This window comes from Ammodytes marinus (assembly GCF_949987685.1).
Source record: "Ammodytes marinus genome assembly, chromosome: 8".
NCBI classification, from domain to species: domain Eukaryota; kingdom Metazoa; phylum Chordata; class Actinopteri; order Uranoscopiformes; family Ammodytidae; genus Ammodytes; species Ammodytes marinus.
In genome coordinates this window covers 24,359,436-24,386,366 of record NC_137212.1, presented here as the reverse complement: position 1 = coordinate 24,386,366, position 26,931 = coordinate 24,359,436, and the positions used below count along the sequence as shown (strand labels likewise).

Genomic DNA, 26,931 nt, shown 5'->3' with positions numbered 1-26,931 from the left:
TCAAAGCCATAGAGGCAGTTTGTTCCCTCACACACTCTGTTCTCCTGCTGGGCCTGACTGGAAGCCCACACACAGCACAGGGCTGACCTGTAAAAGCACAGGCACCAACACTACACACAGACCCACTGCCACTGCTAAGCACATCAATGTTCCACCATTTGTTCCTCTTCACACCACATTTCCTTGTTCTCATTTTAAATGAACACTCTCTGTCCCTCTCCCAGGGTTCGGAGTCTCCCATGATGCTCGGCGATTCGAAGAGCGATCTAGAAGACGTGGACCCGTAGCCCCTCTCTGCGGCCAGCAGAAGAAAGGAGAGGCAACACCGCTCCAAGTCGTAATGGGGCCGTACTTTGCCTCCGATTGGTTGGGACATTTAGGACTCCACGAGCAAAGCCAATCAGAACACTTATTGTCTCGGTGGCCACGGCAACGAAGGAGCTATGAATAAATCATGAATTACTTCCTTTCAGAGCAGCCGAGGCGCTGATGGAGATGCATTATCATTAAAGGGGGCAGCAGAAGTTGATTACGGTGGGAAGGGCAGAAAAAACCTTCCCCCAAAAATCGCGGATGACTCCCAAGTTTATCCTTTTTATTCATTCATTCACTCAGAATGACAGCAAGGTGGAGGATGGGTTTGGGTTGTGTTTTAACAATTTTCTGCTCATATTTGCCAACGTATCTACATAGACATATTCATATTGTAAAGACTTGTTCCATAGGTGTAATTTCCAGTGTGAGATAATATTTTAAAGCTCGTCTCCGCAGCCATCGCAAACTAGGGAAGAGGTCACGTGAGCTGCTCTAGAGGAGCGTGCGACCTTGTACAAGGGAACACCTCCACACACACACTCAAAGGAGCACCTGGGAGGGGGTTTGGGGTTAAGTATGCACTTTATAGTCCAGCCCAGTCCACTGCTCAGTTCCTCTAGAGCCGCAGCGCCATCGTGGCCTCTTCTTCTTTTTTTGCTTTTTATCAACTTATATTTTTCAGTGCCACTTATGCAGACACATGGAAGCCCTGATAAGCAAGCCACTCTGCCTGTGACTTAACCGGTGACCGCAGTGTAGCCACATGGGGGAGAGGGGGGAAGCAGTACGGGGCAGGAGGGCACTCAGTCCCGGCCCCGCATCCATCAAATCTGAAACAAGCAGTGCCATGGTCAGTGCTCTCCCAAGACCTCTTCTACTATTTCTTCTTCTTCTTCTTCTCCTCGCTGTCAGGCAGCCTCATGTCCTGGATTTTTATTCTCTTTGTCGCTGTGAATTATTTTCGTTGCCAATTTTTTTTTCTTTGGATGGATTGACTATCGGAGAGGAGGTTTAGGGACTCAAGCCTTATGCAAGAATATAGGCTGATCTGGAAGTGCACAGATCAGTCAAGGTGGGCCGTCAGTGCCGACTGAGGGGGGCGGGGGGGAGAGCTCAGGAGCATGTTTTATGTTTAGGTGCCAAGGTTACACACACACACGCTCATACACACACACACACACACACACACACACACAATAGTACACTATGATAGAACTTGTGAAAAACATGTAAACGTGTGTCACTCAATCACTTTGCTCACAAACACACAGGACCGGTCCTCCTCGCCCACACTGTTACCTCTGCTTTATCAGGTTTGAGTTTTTTTTTTGCTTTGCCATTTTACTTGTGTCTACCTTTTTGGAAACACACACACAGAGGAGCTCAGCCCAAATGTAGCTCTATAGTTTCATCTGATTCCACAGTGTGCGTCCATTGTTCCTAGTTACACCCCCAGTCGTCGGGAGACTTGAAGTGCCTTAACCTCCCGACCCTGTCCCCACCTCTGACACGCTCACATCTGCAGTGGAGGTGGGTTTCACGTCCGCTCCGCCCGTGGTGGTAATAGTTTCACTGTAGGAAAGCAACAGGGCTTCTTCATCCCCATTTAGAACACGGAAAAAATGTCCTCTGTGTGTTGTGACAAAGAATTGTAGGAATGTAACTGTTGGTTGTTGATTCTGTGTGTGTGTGTGTGTGTGTGTACGGGGGGAGGGGGGTAAGTTTTACCCTAATAAAACAGGGTTTAAGGGACAGGATGGGTGTTTTGGGTGATGGTAAAATGCTGCTTCTTTTCACTCTACACTCTTTGTAGATACTGATTTATGCTATGATAGTTTTAAAGGAATCCACACCTCCTGTCAAAGATTTTCTGAAGACAAGAGCCTAAACTAGCTTAGTACTTATTTAGCCCTCAGCTTTAACAGGTAAATGTTTACAGCGTGAGGACCTCTGAAGCAATCATGCAAAAATGCTTTTTTCTTTTGGGAGTCGTCATGCGATCAATCCACCTGGGGCTCATCTGCTTCCTCAAAGCCTGAGAAGATGGAAGACACTTGACTCGTTTCAGTAGGAGCCGTCTGGCTCAGACCTGCGCAATTATGATGTGCGGCTCGCTGAGCGCACAGCATTTATGCAGCATTTTTGTTGTGCGCTCAGAAAGACGCGCGTCATAGTTGCGCAGGTCTGAGCAAGACGGCTCCTAGTCGAACGAGGCTAATGTTTCAGTCCACACACCCCCCTCCCCTGCCCTGCCCATTTTCCCCTCTCACTAGATGTGAATGTCACTTTGTGCTCTCAAGGCACGTTTGCATGTGTGGCAGAAAGTGGTGGTGAAGTTTGTCTTTTCTGTGTGACAGAGAAAAAAAGGAACAGCCCCCCTATCCCCCATGTGTTGTTTGCTGTGTAATTTGGTTTTAAGCACTACCTGTAAGACATGCGGTCCCTTACTCCGGCTGGTGACATGCTTTTCTGATGGAGCTGCGTGTAGTCTGGTGCCAAGTGACACAACATGAGTTACATTCAGCCAAGAGTCTCTCCTCGGTTTCGCCCCACCTGCTACATCGTCATCACCTCAACGACTTCAAGCGAAAAAAATTAAAAAACTTCCACCTCTTTAGTTTTAATCCTGGGATGCGGGGAGGGAGGGACGGGGAAGTGAGGGGGGCGGGGGGGTTGGGCATCTGTACAGGTTTTTACTGTCATTCAATTTTGAAAATTCACTTCTGCCATCTGCAGGATTCTGTAATGCATGTTAAAACTCAGTTTTAATTTGTACAACAGAGTTTGATTAAGGGGAAATTTGATATAAAATAAACTGGAATGCACAACCTTTTGTAAACATTGTTTTTGTTTTTAATATGTTGGTTTATTAATTAATATTTCATTCTACAGACAGTGAACAGGGCTTTGACATGTCAAGTAGGAGAATCAGAGGTGTAAATGATAACATTTGGCTGAGTTCCATTCAAGGGGTTAGGATTTAAGTTTGATCAATGTTTGTATTTTATTCCAACCAGAGACCATAGAGTGAAAGATGCAGCTTGAATATCGCCGTTAAACTTGCTTTGTGTGCACCTAGGCAGCTGCAGTTCCAGATTGCAATTCAAAAATGTCAGCACAAAGTAACTGTTTTTTTTTTTTAAATCAGGCTAATTCCATAGCAGTGTGGACACACACTCTTACACACACACATTCATAGAAAGGTTTGTGGTGAGTTGCGTGTGCTCAGAAGGGGTATCCAAGTGTAAATATTACAATTCAAAATGGACAAATATAATTATATATTATAATCTCTTTTTATTTTAATTGTTTTGTAATAGATACAAAAATATTTGGTTACATTTTACAATCTGTGTACGCTTTAAAAAGGTCTAAGAAGTAAACATGTAAATCTGAGGAGTTAATACTGTATGTGTGCTGCTGTAGGGCCGGCCCCAAACATTTAAGAGCCCCTTAGCCGGATTTGCCCCCCTCCCCACCACCCTTATTGTGAATAATAGTTTGATCACACATAATGTACAAATACGAATATAAAAAAAAATGCTATTCCTTATAACTCAAGGAACTTCGGAATTCAATCATTCGTTTCCAAATTCCAATTCCAAACTGGTGTGATATACCGGATCAGTGAGGGTCTGTGTTGGTGTGCTCTGGTGGTTTGACCCGACAGCAGACAGCGACGCCTGCTGCCCCATCGGCTCCTGTGGCAACGCGCACACGGCAACTGTGGCCACTAGCAACTGGCTCCAGGATAGCAGCAGCAGGGTCCTGAGAGACGGCGCTACAGTCAGTCAGAGTCCAGCCGGAGGGACAGGACACCTCCACCTGCCGGAGCAGAGGACAGCAGCTAATGGTACAGGGATAGGTTCTGACATGTCTTTGTAGATTTATCAAACATATTTAGCCTACCTGAACATCAGCCGACGTCTTCTCCACCAGGTGACACTGCAGAGACGGAGCGTGGCAGCACACGGCATGTGACGTCAAACCGTCACATGCGCACAAACGCAGCGTCCAGAAGCAGAACCAGCCAGCGGTGCGACGCATTGTGCAAACCTCAAACATGTTTACAGTAGGAGATAAAAAAAAAGTTAAAAAAAATAATCGGGGTCACTATAATGACACGTAGCCTCCTATGATACTTGTATGCATTCTTTATCTCAGTCCTGGCTCCTGCTCATCCTGATCGTTGGTGTCTCCGTGCGCCCTCTGTGATGACACCAAGCAACTTTTTCTGATTTTTGAAATCAAATTTTCAAAAAGGAAATAATCGAACAAGTGATTCTTGTGATTCAAGATTCACGTTCAGCTCAGATTTGTCTTCATTCTTTCTCCTTGCAGTCAGGGCTTCTTTGGGCTCCAGAAGTTAGAGCTACAGACCCCAAAGATTCAAAATCTCTGTCAAACGTTGTCATGCTACAATGCAGCAGGAGGTCTGATGAGGTTCCACCAAAATGACGTGGGCCTTATCTTCAATTGAGATAGACTTTCAGGATTAAGAAATTCAACTACATTGGACTTTGACCTTACACACAGTATACTATTGTAGGTTAGATTTAAGCAGTTTAAAATGCATTGTTTTTACATTTGTACAAATCAACATTGCACTCTCACTGTCCATATAAAGCATGCAGGCTGAACGATACACAAGCTGCACGTAATCATCCACTCAATGTATATCCATTTAATATTTATTTTAAAACTTACAGAAACAAACTAGACTTGAATATAGACACTTTTATTTGTGTAATCGGATATTGGTGATTTGTTGTCATTGTTTTGCTGTTATGTGTATTCTTTCTGTGTAAGAAACCTACATTGTGCTATTTCTCAACTCCGAGAGAGCAAAAAATAAATTGCTGGAATATCCCTTTATTCACATAATGAAGACGAAAATGTGTGTCTATAAAAACCCTCTATATACTATGGTTGTGCCATGTGTCTCACTGTTCCCTGGTTGTATCCCACTTCTCACTATTTCTCATGTGATAGATAGTGCCACCTTGTGGAGCTACCATGCACTGCATATTCCCCTTCATTAAAACTGTTATGATACATAGTCACTTCCATTAGCTTTTTAAAAAAAAAGAAGGTAACCAGCATCTTGTCATTTGTTGAAAGACCGGAGATCACTGTTCTGATTGGGCCTTGTCCTGTACTCTCACATACTTCAAATGTGGGCATTATTAGAACCCCTGTATTAGGGCATCTGGGTATTTTAGGCATACTGCATTTGTCATCCAACATCTTTTTCAGGCATGTTGAATAGTATTGCGAATGGGTACTGGAACAGAGATGTGGTCTCCCTCAGACCAGGTGCAGCGTGGGACAGCTGTGGTGCTTCAGGGCTTCTGGATGAAGCTGCAGCCGTCTGCTGCTGCTCAACGTTTGGCCACAGAAACCTGGCAGAGCTTCAGCATGCCTACAATGAAATCAGAAGGGGGGGGGACACAGCAATAGAAGTTCTCCTTCTGACATTTTGTCCTAATTTTTAATTTTTTTACTTTCATTAATCTGTTTGGGGGTTGTATTGCTGAGCATGTCTTTATCTGGCTGCTGAACATTCATGGTGTTACAAACACTCTGCGGGCCACGATACTGACGGAGAGGCCCAAGTGCTTTAATCAAGGGAACATTAATGGCCCTTATTAGGGAGGTGGGGCGAGGGGGGGTTACTCATTCACTGCCTCTGCTCTATTGTTTTCAACTACTCTGCCCCTTTCAGCCACAACCTTCAGGCAATCACCTCTTTCTGCTATTCCATTTTTCCTTTTCCTCCCTCCTCTGTTCTGCTGCCATAGCAACCCCATTACATCGCTATCAACTTAAAGGTAATAACATTAGTATCTGCAGTGTATTAGTGCAGAATACTTCCTCCCCTCAGACACATTACACGCTGCTGTCAGCATCTCGCCCACCAGACGATGGTCGCTTAGCATCCTGAGATACATACGGACCACAGGGAATCATTTAGGCCTGAATGGAGACCCACCAGTCTGTGGGCTATTAGGACTGTCTGTGTGTAATTGTGCATGTTTTTTGTGTACTTGTACAGGCGTCTTTGTGAGGACCAGTTTGAGCTGTTAACCATCGACGTAAGGACATTTTTGGAAAATGAGGACATTTCTTGTTTCACTTATTCAAAGGTCTGTTTGAGGGTTAAGACTTGGTTTTAAGGTTGATGTTAGAATAAGGTTTAGGTAAGGGTTTGTGTTAGTGTAAGGGTTTAAGTTGGGCATAGTATTGATGGTTAAGGTTAGGGTTAGGGGCTAGTATACGCATTATGTCAATGAGTTTCCTCACAAAGATAGAAGTACAAGAATGTGTGTGTGTGTGTGTGTGTGTGTGTGTGTGTGTGTGTGTGTGTGTGTGTGTGTGTGTGTGTGTGTGTGACAGTACCTTTCATCTTTTGCTCCGACCGCAGTACATACTAGACCCTCCAGACTTCCCCCCTGAATCTCAGGAGCCAAAATGACCTGACAAACACACGCTCTCCGTTACCAGATCCATTTCTGCCACCACCACCACATATTATATCCTGTGTCAGTCAGTGTAATGTACCTTTGGATAACATTGACAGAGGCTCCACACAGTCCCGACACACACCATGGTAACACCCAGGACGCACATGGTGGCATAGATGTGCGGCCGCTCTTGAGTCATGATGAAGAGGCCGAGGGCTGCCACACACAGGCCTGCTGCTATCAGCCCGTACCGATACGGTTTCCCCTCCACCATTACTGCACCTGTTGCTGGGCTGATGAACGCTCTGAAGTGGGAACTTAAAACCCATGAAGCCGGTGTGTAGCGAGAAAAGACCTTACTCTGAAGGTGAGGGTGGAGACAGCTAAATCAGGGTTCCACTCTGCTGGTTATTACAGCCTGCAGACAGCCTTGCCAAGTCAGGTATAACATTGCAGGTGTGTGTGTGTGTGTGTGTGTGTGTGTGTGTGTGTGTGTGTGTGTGTGTGTGTGTGTGTGTGTGTGTGTGTGTGTGTGTGTGTGTGTGTGTGTGTGTGTGTGTGTGATGGGTCACCTTGCCTCAAGCTGCTGGCAAAAAAAAAGGAGCTTTAACATACCATTGCTCTGAGCAGCACTCAGATGATTAAGTGTTTGTGTTTTCTCGGTTTGGACACGGTATTCAAATAAGAAGCCATTTCTCTTCCCCACAGCCGTTCCCAGAATATACAATCCATTCTTTCTGGGAGCGACATCACCAACAGAGAGCCAGCTTTTCATTAACACACGTTTATATAGTCACTTCACAACACAGAACTCACAGCGGACATTCTGCAAACACGGGATGCAAAGCTGGAAGATAAACAACACTGTACTGTTGACATTCTGATGTCACTGGTTAAGGCACTTTGCGTGGGAGTAGGGAGCTGTCGACGAATCTCGTGCAAATTTATCACAGGAAAACAGTGCAGGTATGGAGGAGCTGTTCAGTCAATACGCTCGCAAGTCAAATCTGTTGACACCGATCCCTTCACTTTGTTGTTAAAGGTTACATAATGCTGTTCTCATGAAAGGCCCATAGTGTAGGAAGTGGCGGCACGGTTGTAGTAATCATTTCAAAAACACACATTTAGTAGACACGGAGGCCTCACTGGGGCTCAGTCTGTACAAATATCAAGTCTTTAACCAGCTGCAGTCTCTTCCTGTTCCCTGGCTTGTGGGTGTGTGTGTTGGGGTTCTTAAGGCACAGAAGAGGTGTCCCCTCCACCCCCCTCCTGCAGCGAGTATAGTCAATAGAACCAACTGTTCTGTTCCAGGACAAAAGGCACTACCACGAGTTGAAAACTGTCCAGTGGTGTGAGAGAGGTTAAAGCTGCTCGCTGTGCTCCTGGCTCTTCATCACCGTGTCGTAGGAGGGAGGAGGCTCCATGGTCCAGGGTGGTGGGGTGGAAGGAAGGGAGGGTTCAGGCTCCGGTCTCCTGTTGACCGAGTCCTCCGATATCTCCCGACGGATCCGGTCCAACCTCCTGAAGGGATAAAGAGTGTTAGACGAGAGGTTGTCTTAAAACTATTTCAGTGTTTCAGTTATTGCATTTAAGCAGTAGCCTGGCGCCACCCGCCTAAGTACGCACATCCACTCAATTTTCATTTCCCTTCAGTAGTCAGTCTGGGCCTGCGGTATATTCTTAGGTTTTCTCCGGCCAGATTTTTGCAGGTCCAATCAGCGAACAGAGCGAGTTGCTCAGAAGCCGGTGCATGACATACGCCACAACCAAACGTTATGCGAATGGTTGGCAGATCCAGAGTGGCACTGGGCAGATCCAATAGTTTTAAACTTCAACAGACACCCGCCTTCAAGCGAGTATTTGTTTGTCAATTGAGTGATTCCAGACCTTCTGTACAAATGAAATGAAGTTCGATGGTCTGGTAGGACCAGGCTACTTTAGCAGGGCTATTCTAAAAAGTTTTGAATGAAATTGTCTTGACTATATTTGTCCACAAATGTATCAATAAAATTAATATTGAATCGTGACCCATGTGTCGTGATGCGTATCGTATCGCGAAGTCCTTGCCAATACCCGTCCCCTTCACTTCAGATCATTTTAGTAAAGTCTTTCTTTAAATCCTTCCATTATTTCAGAGCCCCCTGTCACTCTTCGCACTCCTTCACCTCCTCTCTCGTTTCAGTGCATTGCATTCACTCCACCTTTCCTCTAGGAAATGCTTTCTGTTGTTTGCACAATATTTCCCTTCCGATGATTTCATTTCCTCATTCTCTAATCCCTCGAACAAACACGTTATCTGAACATAGAGTCTCCTGTTTTTAAAAAAAGGGAAGTTCAAGTTTAGAAACACTGAGTTGTCTGAGCTCTGTCAGTGTCTGGGAGTAGAAAAAACCCCTGATGATGGAAACTGTGCTGCTGGCGACCCCCCCCCCCCACCCCCCTCCCTCACTGCTGGACAATGAGCAGAGCACGTCTTGTGTAAATGTGCAGGCTATCGTAGAATACCTCAGGCCAGTGTGTGTCTGCCACATGCGATTGTGTGTGTGTTTTCTGCTGTTTACTCCACAAAGCGGCCTACTTCTATAATCAGTCCGTGATCGCAAGATGTGTTGCTTTCCATTTCTCGGTGTCACAAGAAGTTCCAAATGTGCTTCATTGCTCTGTGCGCTCTACTATGATTAATATGTGGTGATCTGTTCTACAATAATGCTCAGCTCCTCTCCCCCTGGATGGTGTGGTCTGGCCTTTGTCTGTATGTGTGTGTATTTATCTTGAACGGCACAAGGGAAGCCTGAAACGCACTTCGCTTCCAATGTTTAAAAGCCAGCAGCATCAGCTTATTTACAGGAAAAACACGGGCTTTCCTAAGTTCCTCGTCCTCTGTACAGCGGGGTTTCCGACCTAATGAGCTGTGGCTCAGTCGGTCAAACAGAAATATGGCCGCGCATTTCAACAGATGGTCCCCAGAGGAAGAATGTGGTGTTCCCCTGACTTGTGGTCTGCTGGGTGAAATAACTCTACAACTATTGGATGAATCACCACAAACTAATTTGTGTTCCCCTCCGGATAGAATGTAATATCATTTGGTGATGGGGGAGTTGTCAAGTGTCTATTTAGAGAGTTTGTTTGAGGCCGGAGAATCTAGCCACTATTTCATGATAGAGAAAAACAAAGATTAAAGAAAGGAAAAAAAAAAGTTAATGTAATAGTGTAGAAGAACAGAATAGGGTTTTCTCTTTTGTCACTATCCCTTTAACCTGTTGGGGGTCCCCCATCCCTGGTTGGTCCCCCACTCACTGCTTTGCCACAAAACTCTGCATCTAAACTTCTAAAGCATACCCCCTTCTTATATCCTATACAGGCTATGCGCATGTTTCTCTGCACTGCACATGTACCTTTGTATAGCCAGGGCCTGCTGTGGGCTGAAGCGCGTGCCTGTGCGCGGGTGCAGGAGGAAGTGTCCAGGCACTGCCACCTGGAGATTCTTCATGCCCATGCAGAGTCCACTGACCAGCAGGCCGACGCCCCCCAAGCCCAGGAACAGCCCCACTCCAGACAGATGGGCAGACAGCAGCATGACCCCCCCTGCGGTCATCAGCAGCATGCCCAGACAGAGCAGCATGCCCTGGGGGAGCGGCATCTCCGGAGAGCCCCTATGCCTTCTGCTGGGAACCGACTACTTCCAGCGACACCTCAACAGCAACAGCCAGTCTGCAGGGGAGAGGAGACGACTCACTCAGAGACAGCATCCACTACGAGTGTGTGTGTGTGTGTGTGTGTGTGTGTGTGTGTGTGTGTGTGTGTGTGTGTGTGTGTGTGTGTGTGTGTGTGTGTGTGTGTGTGTGTGTGTGTGTGAGAGAGAGAGAGAGAGAGCGTGAGAGCGTGAGTGATATCGATGGAAGAAGAGGATCGAGTCGAGCAGCAGCAAAAGGAGACTGACCTCAGTGAGAATAAAACTCTAAGCTATGCAACACGTTATTCATGATCTGCGTGTGCGCGTTGTGATAGACATCGATCCCCTTTTTACCTGATAGGAAGTCGTGGCGAGGAGCTGTTCAGCTGATGCGCGCACTGGAAGCGTAACCATCTCCTTTTGCTCTTCATTAACTTTCGGTCTGCTCGCGGTGTACGCGCGGCGGCGAAACCCCCGTCGGTCCGGTAGTCCTCTGTCCCCGCCGCGCCTCTCTCATTATCCGCTGCTCTTCGCCTTTTCTCCCCGCAGAAGGAGTATATCCGGGTTCGGGGTGATTACGGCTCTCAGTGTGAAGGGTATGGGTTGATGTTGCCTGCTGTGTGGTTTTCATTTGGCTGCGCAGAGGAAGTGGTTTTTATGAGGAAGGGTTTCAATGACGAGGATCGGAGGGCAGGGCGCCCCGAACATTGTCACTTCGCCGCAAGCAGCAAGACTTCTCTGGTCACAGTTATCCATGAAAGTCCGCTTGTTGTTGAGCTGAGGTGGAGCTCTGCTGGGGAGGTGGAGCAGGAGGAGTATTTGCAGGGAGGGAAAATGACTTCATGCGTAATGTTACTGTATTGATTGTAAATCAGCTGGAGAGGAGGGACTTCAGCACATCTGTAATAGGGAGTCTTATTTCTCTGACAGTTTACCGATCAGATATAGCCTACCATCTTGTTGAATGTCACTTTAACACTCTACTGTTGCTAATCCTCTCCCCTACAGTATATCTTCTGAAAATTATCTTAATTAATAGGCAATCAATAAAAATAATTGATCACTCTCCACAGCATCCAAATATAATTATGTTGCCTCTGGGCATAAAAACACTTAGCCTATTGATTCCTTATATGTAAAAACATTAGGTGAAAAAAAGGTGTGATTTCTTTACTTCATTGCATTTTTTCACATTTTATGAGCATCTGTCTCCTAACATCTCCAGGTTGCTGTTGGCTGTAAAACAGAGATGGTGTCAAAGCTTCTGCCTCTCCCTTAGAAATAGGCCTACAACATAGCTTTATTGTGTTTCAGCCTCACCTGTTCCTCCATATTCTCCCCCTACACTTGTCAAAATGTTGTCACAAATGTCATGAACCATGAACTGTACCTGCGTCCATTATTAACAGTGACAGTAGAAAGCAAAAGCACTGGCCACTGGTCCTCATTTTACACCAGAACAGGCCTATCCTGCTCCATCATAGAGCATAGTGCAAATGGAAAATCACAATTAAAGAAAAACTGTAAATCTGTATAAATATTTCTGTCTCACCATTATAGGTTTGTTCTGGACCTTTCAATCACACCACATGGGTTTTTCCAGTTGTCGGGGAAACAAATGCTAAGAAGTCCTGGTGCCGGTTCGGGTTAAAAAGCTGAGGCTCACAGTTTGTTTTTTGACCTTGGAAACGGTCTCACCACATTGCTCTGGAAGAAAACTCCATATTCTGAAGATCATGGGCTACTAAATGGACCTCGTAGAGAGAGAGATCACATTCTCTCTGCATGTTCTCACGCATGCATGGCTAAAAGTTGAAAGCTATATGGTATAGAGTGAGAAATTAAAACACCATGGATGCATTCATCACATGGTAAAATATGCTAATGTTAGTAGCCTGTGGCAAAACACTATATCCTTGATATTCAGACACACATTAAAAACATATTTCTCTTTTGAGTTGCTTTTTCCCCAGAGTTAACCACATCAAGCATAGAAGCTGGCATATCCAGAGGTTTGAAAGGATGATTCATATAAGCAGCTGTGTGTGTGTGTGTGTGTGTGTGTGTGTGTGTGTGTGCGTGTGCGTGTGTGTGTGTGTGTGTGTGTGCGTGCGTGTGTGTGTGTGTGTGTGGTTGTGGCGCGGCGCTCGGTGCAGATTCTTATTTTGGAGGTCATGAAGGCTGCTGGCCTCTCTCTCTCTCATGAGTCATTAACATTAAATGACATAATTGTTTCCACATTTTCTAATCCTTTTATTAATATTATTATTTGGTAAACCATCATCATCACATTGTCCTTTATATCTTAACTATTCACAATCAACACAGATTCATTATACAGTATGTTTCACTTCATTCATTCGGCGCATGTTTGTGCGCATGTACATGTGATTTACATTTCAAGCGATCTGTTGTCCGATTCATGTTTCCATGTGTGAATCATATTCCACAGCCTCCATGTTTGACTTTTCACACTTGATTTAAAAAAAAAATGCATTTGCTGTGAGCTTCCCACCAGCAGCAGAATGCCTCATGCCAAAGGAGTTCTAGAAACAATGAATAATTTAAATGTGATACATTTCTTTCCCCTTTGACAAGTCTAGGGGTCTCTGCAGGATGAATTGCACATTGCATTGTAATGTATGAGTAAGAACAGATGTCTTCAAGGAAGGGAAAAAAAAACAATCTTGCAACATCGTAAACATCTCGATATCTTTGCGCATCTTGACATGTGCAAAAACACCGGTATTGTCCTTTAAAAGACGAAGGGGTTCTATGGTTACAGGTCAGGTTGGGATATTTTAAGCTCCGGCAGCGCTGCCAGTGAGCCGCAGAGGGAATAACTCATCGATCCCCTGCTTTCAACAAGCTGACAGTCCGTGTGAGGAGCACAGACTCAAAGACGGGCGCTACTTTTCCTACAGAGGATCATCATCACATCCATCTGGTGATGATGAAGCACATTCATCCAGATGGGGAAAAAAAATCTGCAGCACGGCACTGTTTAAAGGGAGAAGCAAACAAAGAGTGGACTGTCCTCTGCTCTCACCAGGGGAATCCCAGAGAGGAGGGATACGCAGTGATCCAGATTTGTTGAGCTGTAATTAAAAGAGTACTGGGTTCAAGCTTAGAGACCACCTACTCACTGCACTAGAAGATTTGTTTCTGTCTCTGCATCAGTTTGTCTCTTTGCAAACACCATGTCGGCAAAAGTACGATCAAAGAATTTTAAAAAAGAGGACGCTGTCACAGGACATGAAAGGAGATGTTCTAGGGAGCAAATCTGAATGATATTTACACAGTTTTTCCAACATTTGAAATCAAGTGTGTCACCACCAGACATAAACTAATTGACTTAATGCGTGTAAAGAAACACATTCTAAGCTATACTTCAAAGATGTTTACTGGGATTTGATCTCAGCAGCGAAAAAAGGTTCAGGGCTTAGGAACTGAGAAGGTTATAAAAGCAGACATGGCTGATCTCCTGATTGTCTTCTTGCAGCTGTTTATCAATATTCTTTGGTGCAAATAGATGTGACCTGTGCTGGACGTTTCTGGTCCGTCTTAGCTTACTGTAGAATAAAGCTGGAAGTCACTGCAATTTGCAAAAAAAAGAAAGTCCCGAACGTAAAACCACAACTTTTTAGATTTGAGCACACACAAGATAAACTTATCTGTTTGTAAGTGAGCTTTAGGGTTACGAGTAGGGTTGTTATCTTCAAAAGAGATCAACTGGACTATACCTCTTTCCCCCTGTTTCTAGTCATTGTGCTAAGCTAAGCTAACTCTCATGTGAATTCATATTTAAAGCTGTAGTGCGTACATTTTTCACATCTTGAATGACGGTTACATTCAAGTCATCGCCAAACAAGTTAACACAACGTTGATAAAGCCTACTGTATCTGCTCCATTAACTCTCTCTGTATTTTTCAGTATGGCAGCATTTACAAACTGGTGTCGCCCCCTGACACTGGCACAGGAGCTCGGAAAAATCCCAAGAAGCGCCCAAGAAATGTTTCAGTTGTAGATTCTACTGCAAAGAAAAAAACCTGGACGTACAGCAGAAGGTAAAAAATCCAGGCGCAATCACCGAAGTACTACCTCATGTAAATGCGCAGACAGTGTTGTTGTTGTGATTAGTCAGAATTCCTCAAGGGGGCGACAGAAGTTATGCACTATAGCTTTAATTTACAGGCGTGAGAGTGTTGTCAATCTACTGTGGATGAACTGGGAAATTTCCCAATAGGTCAAACTGCTCCTGTGTATAATATCAGCAGTTTGTGGGTGATGGAGAGATGTCATCACACCTCCTCAGGACAGTGTACATCACTAACTGTATAATGTCCATCAGGACACAGTGAAATGGTGGCTCGCAGCGGGCCGCACTCTTTACACACACTTTAAGTGTCTCTGTGCTTTATTTTGGTCTGATAAGGCTGAATTCAGTGTGATCGACCTTTAATTTCACCATATATTTAGATTAACTACAGACAACATGCTAGAAACCCACTGGTCCCATATCTGAAAGGAGCATGCTTCACGCTTTTGATCAAGTTTGTTGCCGTCCAAAGACAGCTATCGCAGAGTCTCAGTCTCTAGCGGGACGTAGTACAGGGGATGGGGGGGTCCACAGCATTACACCTCAAAGCTGATCTCTCTGGATTGTCCGAACAGAGGCTCTGAGGCCAGGTGTGAGTCAGAGTATGCCCGCCGCAGGTGTGTGGAGCTGCACGTGGTCTTGATGGCGACCTCATAGGGAGGCGGGGGCTCCATCCACGGAGGAGGGTGAGGCGTCGGACTAAACCCACCGGGCTCCATGGGAGGGTAGTCGAATTCCTCACCGCGAGCTCCGTGCCGGTGGCGTTCCATTGTCCTACACAGTGGCAGAAAGAAATCCCGTCAAAACACTTTCCAATGCCAGGACAAACACTAATGGTTATGCTGCACAGTGAAGTTCTGAGGTTGTAGAGATCGGATCATGTTCTGTGAGTTTACTGCCAAACACAGGGATTGTTTTCCACAAAGATACAATGGAAATTTCAGCTGTGCATGGTGATAAAAAGGCAGGGTCTCTTTCCAAATAGTTTTTTTAACACCTCTGACTAAACAGCAGGAGCTAATCAGTTGTTTGGGTGCAAATAAAGCCTGCAGAGTCTTTGGATAACCACATGAGGAGCTCATGTGGTTATAAGGACGCCTATTATAGCCTATAAAATGCATTTTTTATGGTTTTTCAACATTCATATGGGTGTCGCTTGAGACTTCCGAAGTATGAGAAAAAAAAACACTATTTTTCTCCAACTCCGCCTTTCTGAAAACCTTTACTATAAAACCACCAATCAGATTTCTCTTCCCTATGACGCAAAACCCCGACATTACAAACTAACTTGGCACTACGTCTACCAGTGAAAAGCACCCCCCCGAATACCGGTGAATCCAACCGGCAGTTAGATTCAAACAAGCAGTTAGATTCAGGTCCATTCAGAGAAGACTGGGCTTTCTGGAAGGTGGGGCTTAAAGAGACAGGCTCTAAAACGGAGCATTTCAGACAGAATTTGAAAAGAGGAGATTCAGCATCGGCACTGTTAGAAATATAACGTTTGTTTTTACTCTACACACTATGAAAACAGTTCCTAGCAGTATCCCACATTACAATTTTGAAACTGAAAGCGAGCATAATGTGACCTTTAAAGGAATAGTTCCGCCAGTCATTATGCTAAGTTATAATAGCTGCATGCTGGCATTGGTTTCTTATTGAGCATATCAAGTTGTGTTTCTCATCCAACTTTTGCCAAGAAAGCCAATACAAGTGTTTCCTAACATTTCAATCTATTTCCTGCACTTCCTGTGGTGACGATATGCAATTAACTGTGTGTCTTCCTGTGGACAGTGTTAATAATCTACAATCCATCAAAGCCTATGTCATCCAGGGCTGAGCATGGCCTGTTGAAGGCAAGGTGTCCTTTTTTTATCACAAGTTTGAGGGTTCATTAATAGGCCAAAAGTAATGAAAAATAAAGTGTAAATGGGCATTTTATTTTGACAATGTACGTAGGCCTACAGCTGTTGCAGTGTTTGTGCCAGAGATACGAAAAGCCCCATCTCAGAAGGGGCTGATCAAATCATCAAATAGCCTACAGGGCTACAACAGGAAGAATGGATTGGACAATATGGCCCAGTGTTATTCATAAAATCGTCATACAATCTCTAGGCCTTAAAATTAACTGAATATTCAGTACACTTCTTCCATTCGTTGAAGTCTTATTTTCTGGCTTCAGGATGCAATTGGTCAAATACAAATAGCCTAAAAATGTATCTGTGTAAAAGAGACGCATATTTAGAATGTTTTGCCTTCACCCACCTGGGCAGGAACACGGACTGTGACTCTGGGAAACGGCCCCCTGCGGGTGTGAAGAGCGCGTGGCTGCCGAAGTTGGGGTAGTCGTTGTATGGATAATGTGGACAATCGGGTTCGAAGTCCCGGTGGTTGTAGTTCGTGGCACTTTTGCTGCTCATGGCCCAGAATAGACCCAGGATGAGCAAGACCACCCCCAGCACCACGCAGCACAGCGAGAACGCCTGCAGGCGGCTCTGGGACGAGGCCAGGAAGGCGGTGGAGCCCCCGGTCACAATGAGGAAGGATCCGACGAATATTGCTCCGTGGTGCAGGGAAGGCATCCTCGTGTGGGACCGTCACTGTTCCTGGGGTTAGGCTATTTTGTCGGCTGGATGGTGTCACTCAAACACAAGCTGTCCCACGGAGTGCGCTCCCCATGCGCTCTGATGCTGACCACACATCCAAGTCTCCACAGTTACACCGGCTACAAGCTCACTGAATCTCACTTATTTGGTTCCCAGATATATCCCATACTGTTAAAAAACTGCTGATCATCAAGTCAAAGTGTCAGTCGTCCCTCTGTCGGTCTCAAACTGCTGTAAAAGTGCTCAAATGACCGGTTTATAGCTAAATACAAAGCAAAAAAACCCGGCGAGGCTCTGGTGCGCATCAGGTTTATGTGGAGTCGCAGCGTTTATCATCAGGGCAGATGGAGAGAGGACGGCAGAGCCCATTAAGAAATCTTTACTGGCGCCCCACCCTCCCTCTGTCTAATGTGTCTGAAGGGTACCACTTTAGCCCCGTGTGCGCGCGTGCGCGTGGTTGACAGACATACATTTCTCTAAACCTAAATGGACATATTGGATTTGAGTGATTTAGGCCTGTGTCCTTTAACAAAATAAGATGCTTCTGTAACATCACTCTGTTGGATGTTTGGCAGAGGCACAGCTCTCAAACAACCATCACAATAAACAATATAGCCTATCAATACACAACACATTTGTACAAAATATAATACACAATGGTAACACTTTACATAAAGGTACACATAGGCCTAATTATAGTTACTACTATTATATGCCGATATAGTAGGCCTAACTACTAGTTATTGTACTGCATAACTTTGTAGTAGGCTAGTTACAAAAAAAGTAGTTACTATATTGGCATATAGCCTATTAGTTACTGCATTACTATGTAGTAGTTAGGCCTACTATATTGGCATAGTAGTTACTGCATTACTAAAAAAAACTATGTAGTAGTTACTATATTGGCATACAACAGTTTCAACATGTAAAATCCTGCATTCTCATATTCTTGAATATCATCGTCTTTATTAAGTTTTATGAACAATGTATAATAACAGCAAACAAACAACAAGAAACCTAATATAGGCTATTTGTATATGACTAAAAGCATTATGCTGATATTTCACAATTGCGTTGTATTGGTTAACTATAACTAATCATGAATAACTCATTGTTAAAAGATCAGTATATCATTTGTTGATGTAGGATATCAACATGTATTTTTTTATTATTATTGTGTGTGTGTGTGTGTGTGTGTGTGTGTGTGTGTGTGTGTGTGTGTGTGTGTGTGTGTGTGTGTGTGTGTGTGTGTGTGTGTGTGTGTGTGTGTGAGAGAGTCTGTAGCAATGTATTTAGTCCTAAATTGACTATATTACACCTAGTTAATTTATAATAGCCTAGGCCTATTTCAGTATAGGCTATATTAATATTTTGTTAGTTGGACTATTAAAATATTACTTAAGAATGTTACTAAAACCAGTAAACAAATGGTTATGTACAGTTCATACGGAAAGTATTCACAGCTCTTCACATGTTCAACATTTATTAATCATGCAGACAACAGTTCAGTGCTTTTTATTAGCAGCCATAGGCACATGAATACGTGTCTCTTCTGAGTTTTCATTTATCAGTGCACTAAAGAGAGGGAGGTTAGAGTTTTGAATGTAATACCCAGTTGACAACTCGTGGTTTTGGGTCTAAACGAAAGGGACAAACGGTTTTATAAATAACTTTAGGCTTTAGGTGGAGGTTTGTGAAAATAAAAAAAATAAAAAATAAAAATCATAAAAGCAGAAAAGGGCGGGGGGAGAAAGAAAAATCAGAAACAATCTTTGTATATTTTGTTTGTTGTCTTATTAGGGGGAGGAACAGTTGCGGGCACATGTAGGCCTATTATCCATTCCCTGTTTATAATCTTTTGTTTACTCGAGCTGAATGTTGACATGTTGTAGCTAAGTTTATGAGTGCTATGTTGCTATGTTACACTTTCCCAGCACCTTAGCGTAAGGATGTGACGTCATGACGGAAATGCGAGGGACTGTTTGAAAATGGACAGCAGCCGCAGCCGTGCAGTTCGAGAGCCGAAATGTTTCAAGCTTACCCCACCTTTAAATGACAGCTATCACTGGGGCTAATACAATGTTTCCATCGAACTCCCATGAAAATTAAGCTGAAAAAAAGAGCTGCAGCTTAGCAACTGTTGCTAGGCTGCAGCTTTTTTTTTTTTTTTTTTCATTGTTTTGAGGGGCGGAGCTTCTGGAACAGAATCCTTTGATTTTTGAGCTGGCTGGTTTGAGGGGCGGAGCTTCAGGTACATTATTCCTTTATTCTCTGAAGATCCTTTGATCTCAGCTGATGATGTCACCTGAACATCAGACTTTCAATTCTAGGGAATTCCTTTGGTCAAAATATTCTTGGTCTTCTTTGCAGCCGTTCGCATACTAACCAAACAGTTCGTGAAAACTAAAAAAAACAAGGAGTTTAGAAAAGAAAAACCAAAACGCATCAAACAAAATGGATCAAAATACAGAAGTTGTCCCCATTAATGGAGCAGTACCAGTTCTGACAGAGGAGCTGCCGCAGTTTACAGTGGAAGGGGTTCGTCCACTGATAGAAAACTTTTTTGATCATATGTCAGAGGAACAGTGGACCCTTTTAAGGTCAGGTACCCCTGAGGAGGCCACTAAGATATTGTTGGCCGACCTGCTGTTAGATGTTATAGCAGCAGTTGTAAAGGAACTTGTGATGGCTCTCAGGGGCATCAATGCTATTGTATCTGAGGAGTTTGTAGTTTCTAATCTGGGGGACAAACTCCCTCAGTGCTTCGCTGAGATTCTCGAAGTAACGGACCAGGTTGTGAGTGACAGCTCAAAGCGGCTCACGGACCTGATGGGTAAGGAGATAGCAGATGGTGTAAACTCTGCCATCTCCAGCAGTCTGGGCAGGGCGGAGCCTTTTATTAATCAGCGTGTCACTCCCCCCAGCAAACTCAACGCCATGGTCAATAATGCCTGTAAAATGGTACAGGCATTCGGAGGGAAGCTGAAGGTGTTGTGCTCTCCACGACCACTGAGACAGAGGAACAGTGAAGAGAAGCAGGAATTGGTAGTCACTGATGACTGCTCTCAGTCAACAGTCGGAGCTGTAAGAACGCCAACCCCGGATAAGGTTTCCTCACACGATAGCTTGGTGACAGCAACAACAAAGGCTGTCCAGGAGCTGATTAGAAAGGAGGTCAATGACATTATGGAACCTCTTTTGGATGGTGTTTCGGACTCTGACTATGAGCTGCTTCACAAAGAAACCTCCATGGAGATTGATTTTGCAGCAGATGACATTGCTCAGGTCATAATTGAAAAGAGTTCAGAGGAGGCAGGAGCAAAAGATGCAAGTCCAGAATCAGAATCCACACTGAAGGGCAAACCAGCCATGAAAGGTGTTGGATGCAAGGTGAAGAACTTCCTTGCAAAGCGCTTTGCCAAAGCTACTATCTATCACATAGTGACAAAGCTTAACACTAGATTCAACCTTGACCCAAAAGTTGAAAGTACAAAGTCAATGGAGTCACTAATAGATAGTGTTAACTCTCTGCTTATGACAGAGGAGGGTGAACAACAGAGTGGAAAGGAGGTTCGTGTCTTCCGTAAATTTAAAAATGTTTGCAGCGATAAAATGCTGGTATTTACTCAAGGACTATCAGATCTCCTCTACGGTCACATTACGGATGGGATGACACCAGAGATCATCTCAGAAACAATTAGTGGAAGGGCAACCTGCAGGAGTGTGTCTGTTTCTCCATCACATGACGACATGTATGCGACAATAAAGACCAAAGTGTGGGGTTTTGTGGCACTGATGGGCTGGTGGGTTAATACCCAGGTCCTCCGCCACAGTAGAAGGGTGACACAGGCCTTAATGGAGGCTGGGCCACCAGCACAGTCGCTGGAGGTCACCGCCGTGGAGGTGAGTGACCCTTTGCCAACGGAAGTTGTTATAGATGAAAAGGCGCAGATAGATATAAACACACAGATAGATGTTAACGAACAGATGGATGTTAACGAACAGTTAGATGTTAACGAACAGATAGATGTTAACGAACAGATAGATGTTAACGAACAGATAGATGTTAACGAACAGATATATGTTAACGAACAGATGGATGTTAACGAACAGATAGATGTTAACGAACAGATAGATGTTAACGAACAGATGGATGTTAACGAACAGATAGATGTTAACGAACAGATATATGTTAACGAACAGATAGATGTTAACGAACAGATATATGTTAACGAACAGATATATGTTAACGAACAGATGGATGTTAACGAACAGATATATGCTAACGAACAGATATATAACGAACAGATGGATGTTAACGAACAGATAGATGTTAACGAACAGATGGATGTTAACGAACAGATATATGCTAACGAACAGATATATAACGAACAGATGGATGTTAACGAACAGATAGATGTTAACAAACAGATATATGTTAACGAACAGATATATGTTAACGAACAGATGGATGTTAACGAACAGTTAGATGTTAACGAACAGATATATGTTAACGAACAGATGGATGTTAACAAACAGATATATGTTAACGAACAGATATATGTTAACGAACAGATATATGTTAACGAACAGATGGATGTTAACGAACAGTTAGATGTTAACGAACAGTTAGATGTTAACGAACAGATAGATGTTAACGAACAGATAGATGTTAACAAACAGATGGATGTAAACCCGCAGGAAGAAAAACGTAAGATGTTTGTCAGGGTTTTTGTTGAGAAACTGGTTTCACGTACACTCAGCGAGGCTAAAATTAGCTGGACGATTGGTAACATAGAGGTCATCATCCAGCGTATCTTCGAAAACACATGGGCAGAAGTTGAGGGAACAGATTTTAACACCTCCATAAAAACATTTAAGAAACTAGACAAGGTAATTATGAAGGACTTGTGCAAAAAGTGGGGCTGTGTAGAAATGGTGCTGGTGTCAATGTATTTAGGGGAACCAGAACTTGAAAAATGTATTGCCTCATTTTTCGAGTATTACTTGATTGTACCACCAACAAAGCATGGCGTCATCTGCAGGTTCCTTTCAGCTACTCTCAGAGTCATGTCAAAGCCCTTTACTAGAAATAGGTATTAGGTTAAATGTAGCATTCATCTTGAAGGAAAATGTTTCATTTTTTTCTTTCAAAATGAATACAATACAGATGTCAAGTCCTGCCTCAAGTCCAAGTCATCTATCTTCTCCTCTGTTGTTACCATAATGTTTGGCAGGACTTGGGTTCATAGGGCCACATCAGTGTGACATCATAGGGTTATCTCCGGGTGCTCCGGTTTCCCGAAAACCACACAGCAGTTAGACACTAGCCATTGGTTTTATTAATAAGAACTTGTAACATTTATCATCTTCATCTGACATGAGTTGCAGGGGGACACCATCAAAATAATCATTGTGCAATCTTTAGATTCTCCTCCTTTGTGGGCAAAATCATCTGCATGCCCTTTACTGCAGCTTTAAAATGTAGAATTAAGTATTTGGTGAAATGTAGCATTCATTTTGGGGGAAATGTTTTGATAATCAATTTTCCTTTATTCAGAATGAATACAATGCAGAGCTCAAGTCCTGCCTCTATCTAATCTATGTTCTCATCTGCTGGCTTCTGCCATCATAGGGTTTTACTCCGGGTGCTCCGGTTTCCCTAAAACCACACAGCAATTAGACACTAGCTATTGGTTTCATTAATAATAATTTGTAACATCTATCATCTCATTTCATCGTCAGGCAGGACTTGGGTTTGGGTGGGGGTCGCCTGGTTACATATTATAGCAATAAGAACCAAACTATTAGGTGTCATTAAAACAACTAACAGCTTCAATAACAACAACAGTTCAATAAAAATATTAAAATTCAAATTTCTGCCTATATCTCTTGTCATTTACTGTCAACATATAGCTCAGACTGAAGTCACTTTCACTTTAATTTAACTTCTGTTTAAAATACAAAGAAAACAGTGTTCTTTGACAGCATGTTATTTCTTGTGAAATCCACTTGCATCATCAAAACAATCATTCTTCTTTACAATCATGAACCAAAATTCTTAGTACTTAATACTTAGTAGATGCAGTGTTATTTGAAGGATTGGGCACTGAGAACCAGTTCCAAATCAGAACTTGTAAAATCATTCCGATTCCAACTCGATCATTTTTGAGGAATGTTAATTTCAGTTTGCTTACTAGTTCTTACGCATGCGTGCAAGGACGTCCCTACAACATGCATCAACATTATCGCTTGTCTGCAGTCTGTGTCCATATGTCTTGATATGAGCTAACGGTTAGCATGTTCATCCAACAGCAGTGTTGCCAATGACTAAGACCTAATTGGTCAAAGGCGACAAGTGATAAATCAAGCTACTCTTTTTACGGTCAGTTGGTGAATGATTGTGTTGACAAACATATCACATGCAGCTTTCAATTAGCGATAACCTGAAGTAAAACTAAAATTATAATAGATTGAATTTTATAATTGTGAGGAGGATGTGTAAGAACACTAGGGTTGCGTTCCGAATCGCATACTTTCTACTATATAGTATGTAGAAAAAAGATTTAGGATGTCCCGATTCTTGTGGCCAGATTTAGGATGGTTAGAAGTACCCGGATGTCCTACTTCATGCGGCCAAGATTGTTAGTGTTGAAAAGTGCATCCTATTTGGGCGATTCTGACCCAGAATCCAGTGCGCACGTGAAGTGACGTAACATCGATGAAGCCTCCATATGAAAACAAACGGGGATGCGAAGGATATAAAAGCAAGAGGCAAGATCAAGGCGCAATGTTATGATGAAATAAGAGAGAAAAGTATGTCCCAATAGTATGCCTACTGCATCCTAACTAGATCATTTTTATCGTCGGATGTAGTATGTAGAATAGAAAAAAGAAAGAGTATGCGATTCGGAACGCAACCTAAGCCTTTTTAGACTGTGTATAACAGAGGCAGTCACTTTTGCAGTTTCCAACTTTATTTTATTGGCAGTGAAGCAAACTCATGGACAAGCCTTCCATTGGTAGACAGACATAAACAAATCTCTGATTGGTTAAAAGACTCTCCCAGAGCAGTAGTAGAGTAGTATCGAAGCTAATAACATTATTTCATTGATAATGGATTAAATATGGACAAAAACTATCAATATTTGATCTTTGAGTATGGACCTCTTCTACAAAGACATCGAAAAGTTGCAGACTGAATAGAAAAAGCTTCTGTAAGGGCTACAATCCCAGCTTTCAATGGCGGGGTAAGGAGAAAATAAGGAGCTGTGGTTTGCGATTAGTTTTAAATCACCAATAAACTACAGAGATTCTTCTGGTAGACAACAAACTGGTTCTCAGCTGGAGCTACCATGGCCACATAGGCGGTGCGCAACGGCACGTAGCACAGCACGTTAGATTTTGAAAAAATTAATTAGGTGTTTGTGGCCCACATTTACAGTTCCCAAGAACTGTGGGGCTCATGTACCACAAACACAACATGGATAAATGTGTAGGCAAATATGAATAATATGCTTACTAGCGTCCTAGAAATCTTTATTGCAATATGCAACTACAATTACTCGTCTAGAAAGAATTAATTTACTGTCAATTACACATGGAAAACACACTTATTTACAGATTCTTGTGTAGACAGCAGCGGCTAAGTGCATAAAAATAGTCTGTCAGCTGCTGCACAAACAGGTTTGGTGTAGCAGGGGGTTAAGCGCATGCACGTGGAGGCAGCCCGCTTCAGTGAAAATACATTCCAGGGTGGCTGTTTCTATTCAATTTATTTGAATGGGCAGTTGTCATTTAAAGATTTTGAAGTATCATTTACTCTGCGAAATTGATGGCAGTGGGTTCAAAAGTTCAGTTCTTTTTCCATGATAACTACCGTGATACTATTGACCAGAGGACACCTTAAAAGTTTTGATAAATATATCCTTATGTTCTCCACAATTGTTCGGAGTTTGTTCACCAGATGGCTGGGTTACATTTTCATAGTCATTATCATCATCACTGGTTTCTTCTTCTTCTTCTTCTTCTTCTTCTGGATGTTTTTCTTCTTTATTCCAATGTACTATAACAGACCTTGAAATTCATGAAATTAACATCAGGACCGGCTTCCTCATAATCATGATCTCCATCACTCTCCTCTTCTTTCACTCTCCCTACTTCCTCTGTGAGTTTCTCCTTGGTGTCAACTGAATCGACATTCACATAGTCCTCCTCGTCATCTTCATAATTGTTCCTGACCATGACAGCCACTGAAACACAAGCAGTGGAACAACATTTAAATACATGTGGAAGAACTTTTGATAAAAGTGTTATATGTAGAATGAGCAAAGTGTGTGTCCAGGGGAGCACATACATCGGGTATGGACGAGGGCCCGAGGCTGCTTGGCTGGTATTCTTCTCCTGTGGACCAGGCACACCACCACCACCACCACCAAGACCAATAGGAACAGCAGAAGGCTCCCAGCAGTTACTAAGGAGACCGCCAGTAACAAGGGAACTAGGAAATAAAACGTTTGATTGGTTTATCCTTCAAAACATGACTAAAAATGCCTTACAGCTTGAGTGTGCAACTTTCACCTTTTTACTTTAAGACTCAGATCATCTATGAAAATAATCTACTTCATCCAAACAGGAGTGGCCATTCTATTTAATACAAACTCATCCGTAGGCTACTCATCATGCGGGACCGCCTGCATCCACCTTATACGAAATAAGCAGCAGGAGTACAGCGCCTAATTAGTTTGAGGCCTATAGGGCAATCATTCAAAGTGGCGTTGTAGCATCCTTTTTTCTCAACTGGAGTACCAAAAGGATGGGTGCTTGGTCCCCTTCTCAGTATTTTCAACCTCCATTGTTCCAGCTTCCAGTTATCTATACTCACATGATTTTTCCTGACAGTGCTATATGCTGATAACATGCAGCTCTATCTGTTGTTCCTAATAGGCAACCATACTGTTTGGATCTCAGCCTGCCTCACTGATATCTTAAAATAGATACCATATGATATCTAAGACTGAACTCCTGGTTATCCAAGCAAGTCCTTCTGCTCAACTTCTTGTAGGCCTACATGCAATTGATTGATTGATTGCATTTATCCCACCCCCCCCCCCCCATAACGTTTTTAAATATTAACTATTTGGGGATGATAAAAGCTAGTCTGCCGAATCTGTCTGTCCCTCGGTGTGTGTGTGTGTCATATAAAAACCTTATTGTAGGGTGTTGTCTAGAAAATGTATTAGGCCTAATACACAATATAGGATATCAGTGATGTATAAAGGATAAGAAACACCACAGAACAATAGGCTAATAGATTCACAGTGATTTTTATTAACAATCAAAAAGGCTACAATGAATGATAAAAAGTATGGCCGGGAAAAAAAGGTTTTAAAAGTGTAAAACTTTATTTTTTCCCTGACACTATGGACAACAGCTGAGCAGGGTTTTTTTTTTTTTTATCCTAAACGGGACAAAGTTCATGATTTGAAAAATTAAAACAGTTCCAAAAGTTGAAATCTTATTCAATCAACTCTTTGGGCTGATCTCAGAACAGAGCCACGCGGCCAGGCTGCATGGCGTGAGACCCTCTCTGCTTCATGATTGGCCACAGTTCAGAAAGGCTACCGCTCCAGGATCTCCTACAGTCACCTGCTTAACCAATCAGCGTGAAGCTTCAGCGTCCAGTACCGCCCCCTTTGCATTGTTAACCAATCAGTGCGGAGCAGGGCGGGACCCCATCGATCACCGAGCTTTGCTTACCTATCGCAGTGAAGGGTT

At 43.3% G+C, this 26,931-nt stretch overlaps 3 protein-coding genes across 7 annotated transcripts in view; 1 reads left to right on the top strand and 2 right to left on the bottom strand.

Annotated features, from left to right (window-relative positions):
* The window catches only part of usp24 (ubiquitin specific peptidase 24), a 33,084-nt gene extending 30,136 nt beyond the window's left edge, over window positions 1-2,948 (top strand). For all 4 annotated transcript variants that reach the window (XM_080032722.1, XM_080032721.1, XM_080032720.1 and 1 more), the window contains one exon: window positions 225-2,948. In XM_080032722.1, the coding sequence (XP_079888848.1) occupies window positions 225-287 (63 nt within the window). In that variant the 3' untranslated portion in view covers window positions 288-2,948. The remainder of the gene's footprint in view (window positions 1-224) is intronic.
* Window positions 2,949-7,619: 4,671 nt separating this feature from the next.
* LOC307254283 (uncharacterized protein) lies at window positions 7,620-11,213 on the bottom strand. 2 transcript variants are annotated; one of them, XM_080032590.1, is made up of 3 exons: window positions 10,807-11,213; window positions 10,175-10,531; window positions 7,620-8,300 (listed from the first exon to the last, which is right to left on the bottom strand). In XM_080032590.1, exons 2-3 carry the CDS (start codon window positions 10,417-10,419, stop codon window positions 8,141-8,143), a joined length of 405 nt encoding a protein of 134 aa, XP_079888716.1. In that variant the 5' UTR covers window positions 10,420-10,531; window positions 10,807-11,213; the 3' UTR covers window positions 7,620-8,140. The 2 variants fall into 2 exon arrangements, with proteins under 2 accessions (XP_079888716.1, XP_079888715.1); XM_080032589.1 differs by having other exon boundaries at window positions 10,175-10,490.
* Window positions 11,214-15,087: 3,874 nt separating this feature from the next.
* On the bottom strand, window positions 15,088-17,130 carry LOC307254464 (uncharacterized protein; the record flags this gene model as incomplete). Its single annotated transcript, XM_080032858.1, has 2 exons — window positions 15,088-15,325; window positions 16,814-17,130. 2 exons carry the CDS (start codon window positions 17,128-17,130, stop codon window positions 15,088-15,090), a joined length of 555 nt encoding a protein of 184 aa, XP_079888984.1.
* Window positions 17,131-26,931: the final 9,801 nt, after the last annotated feature.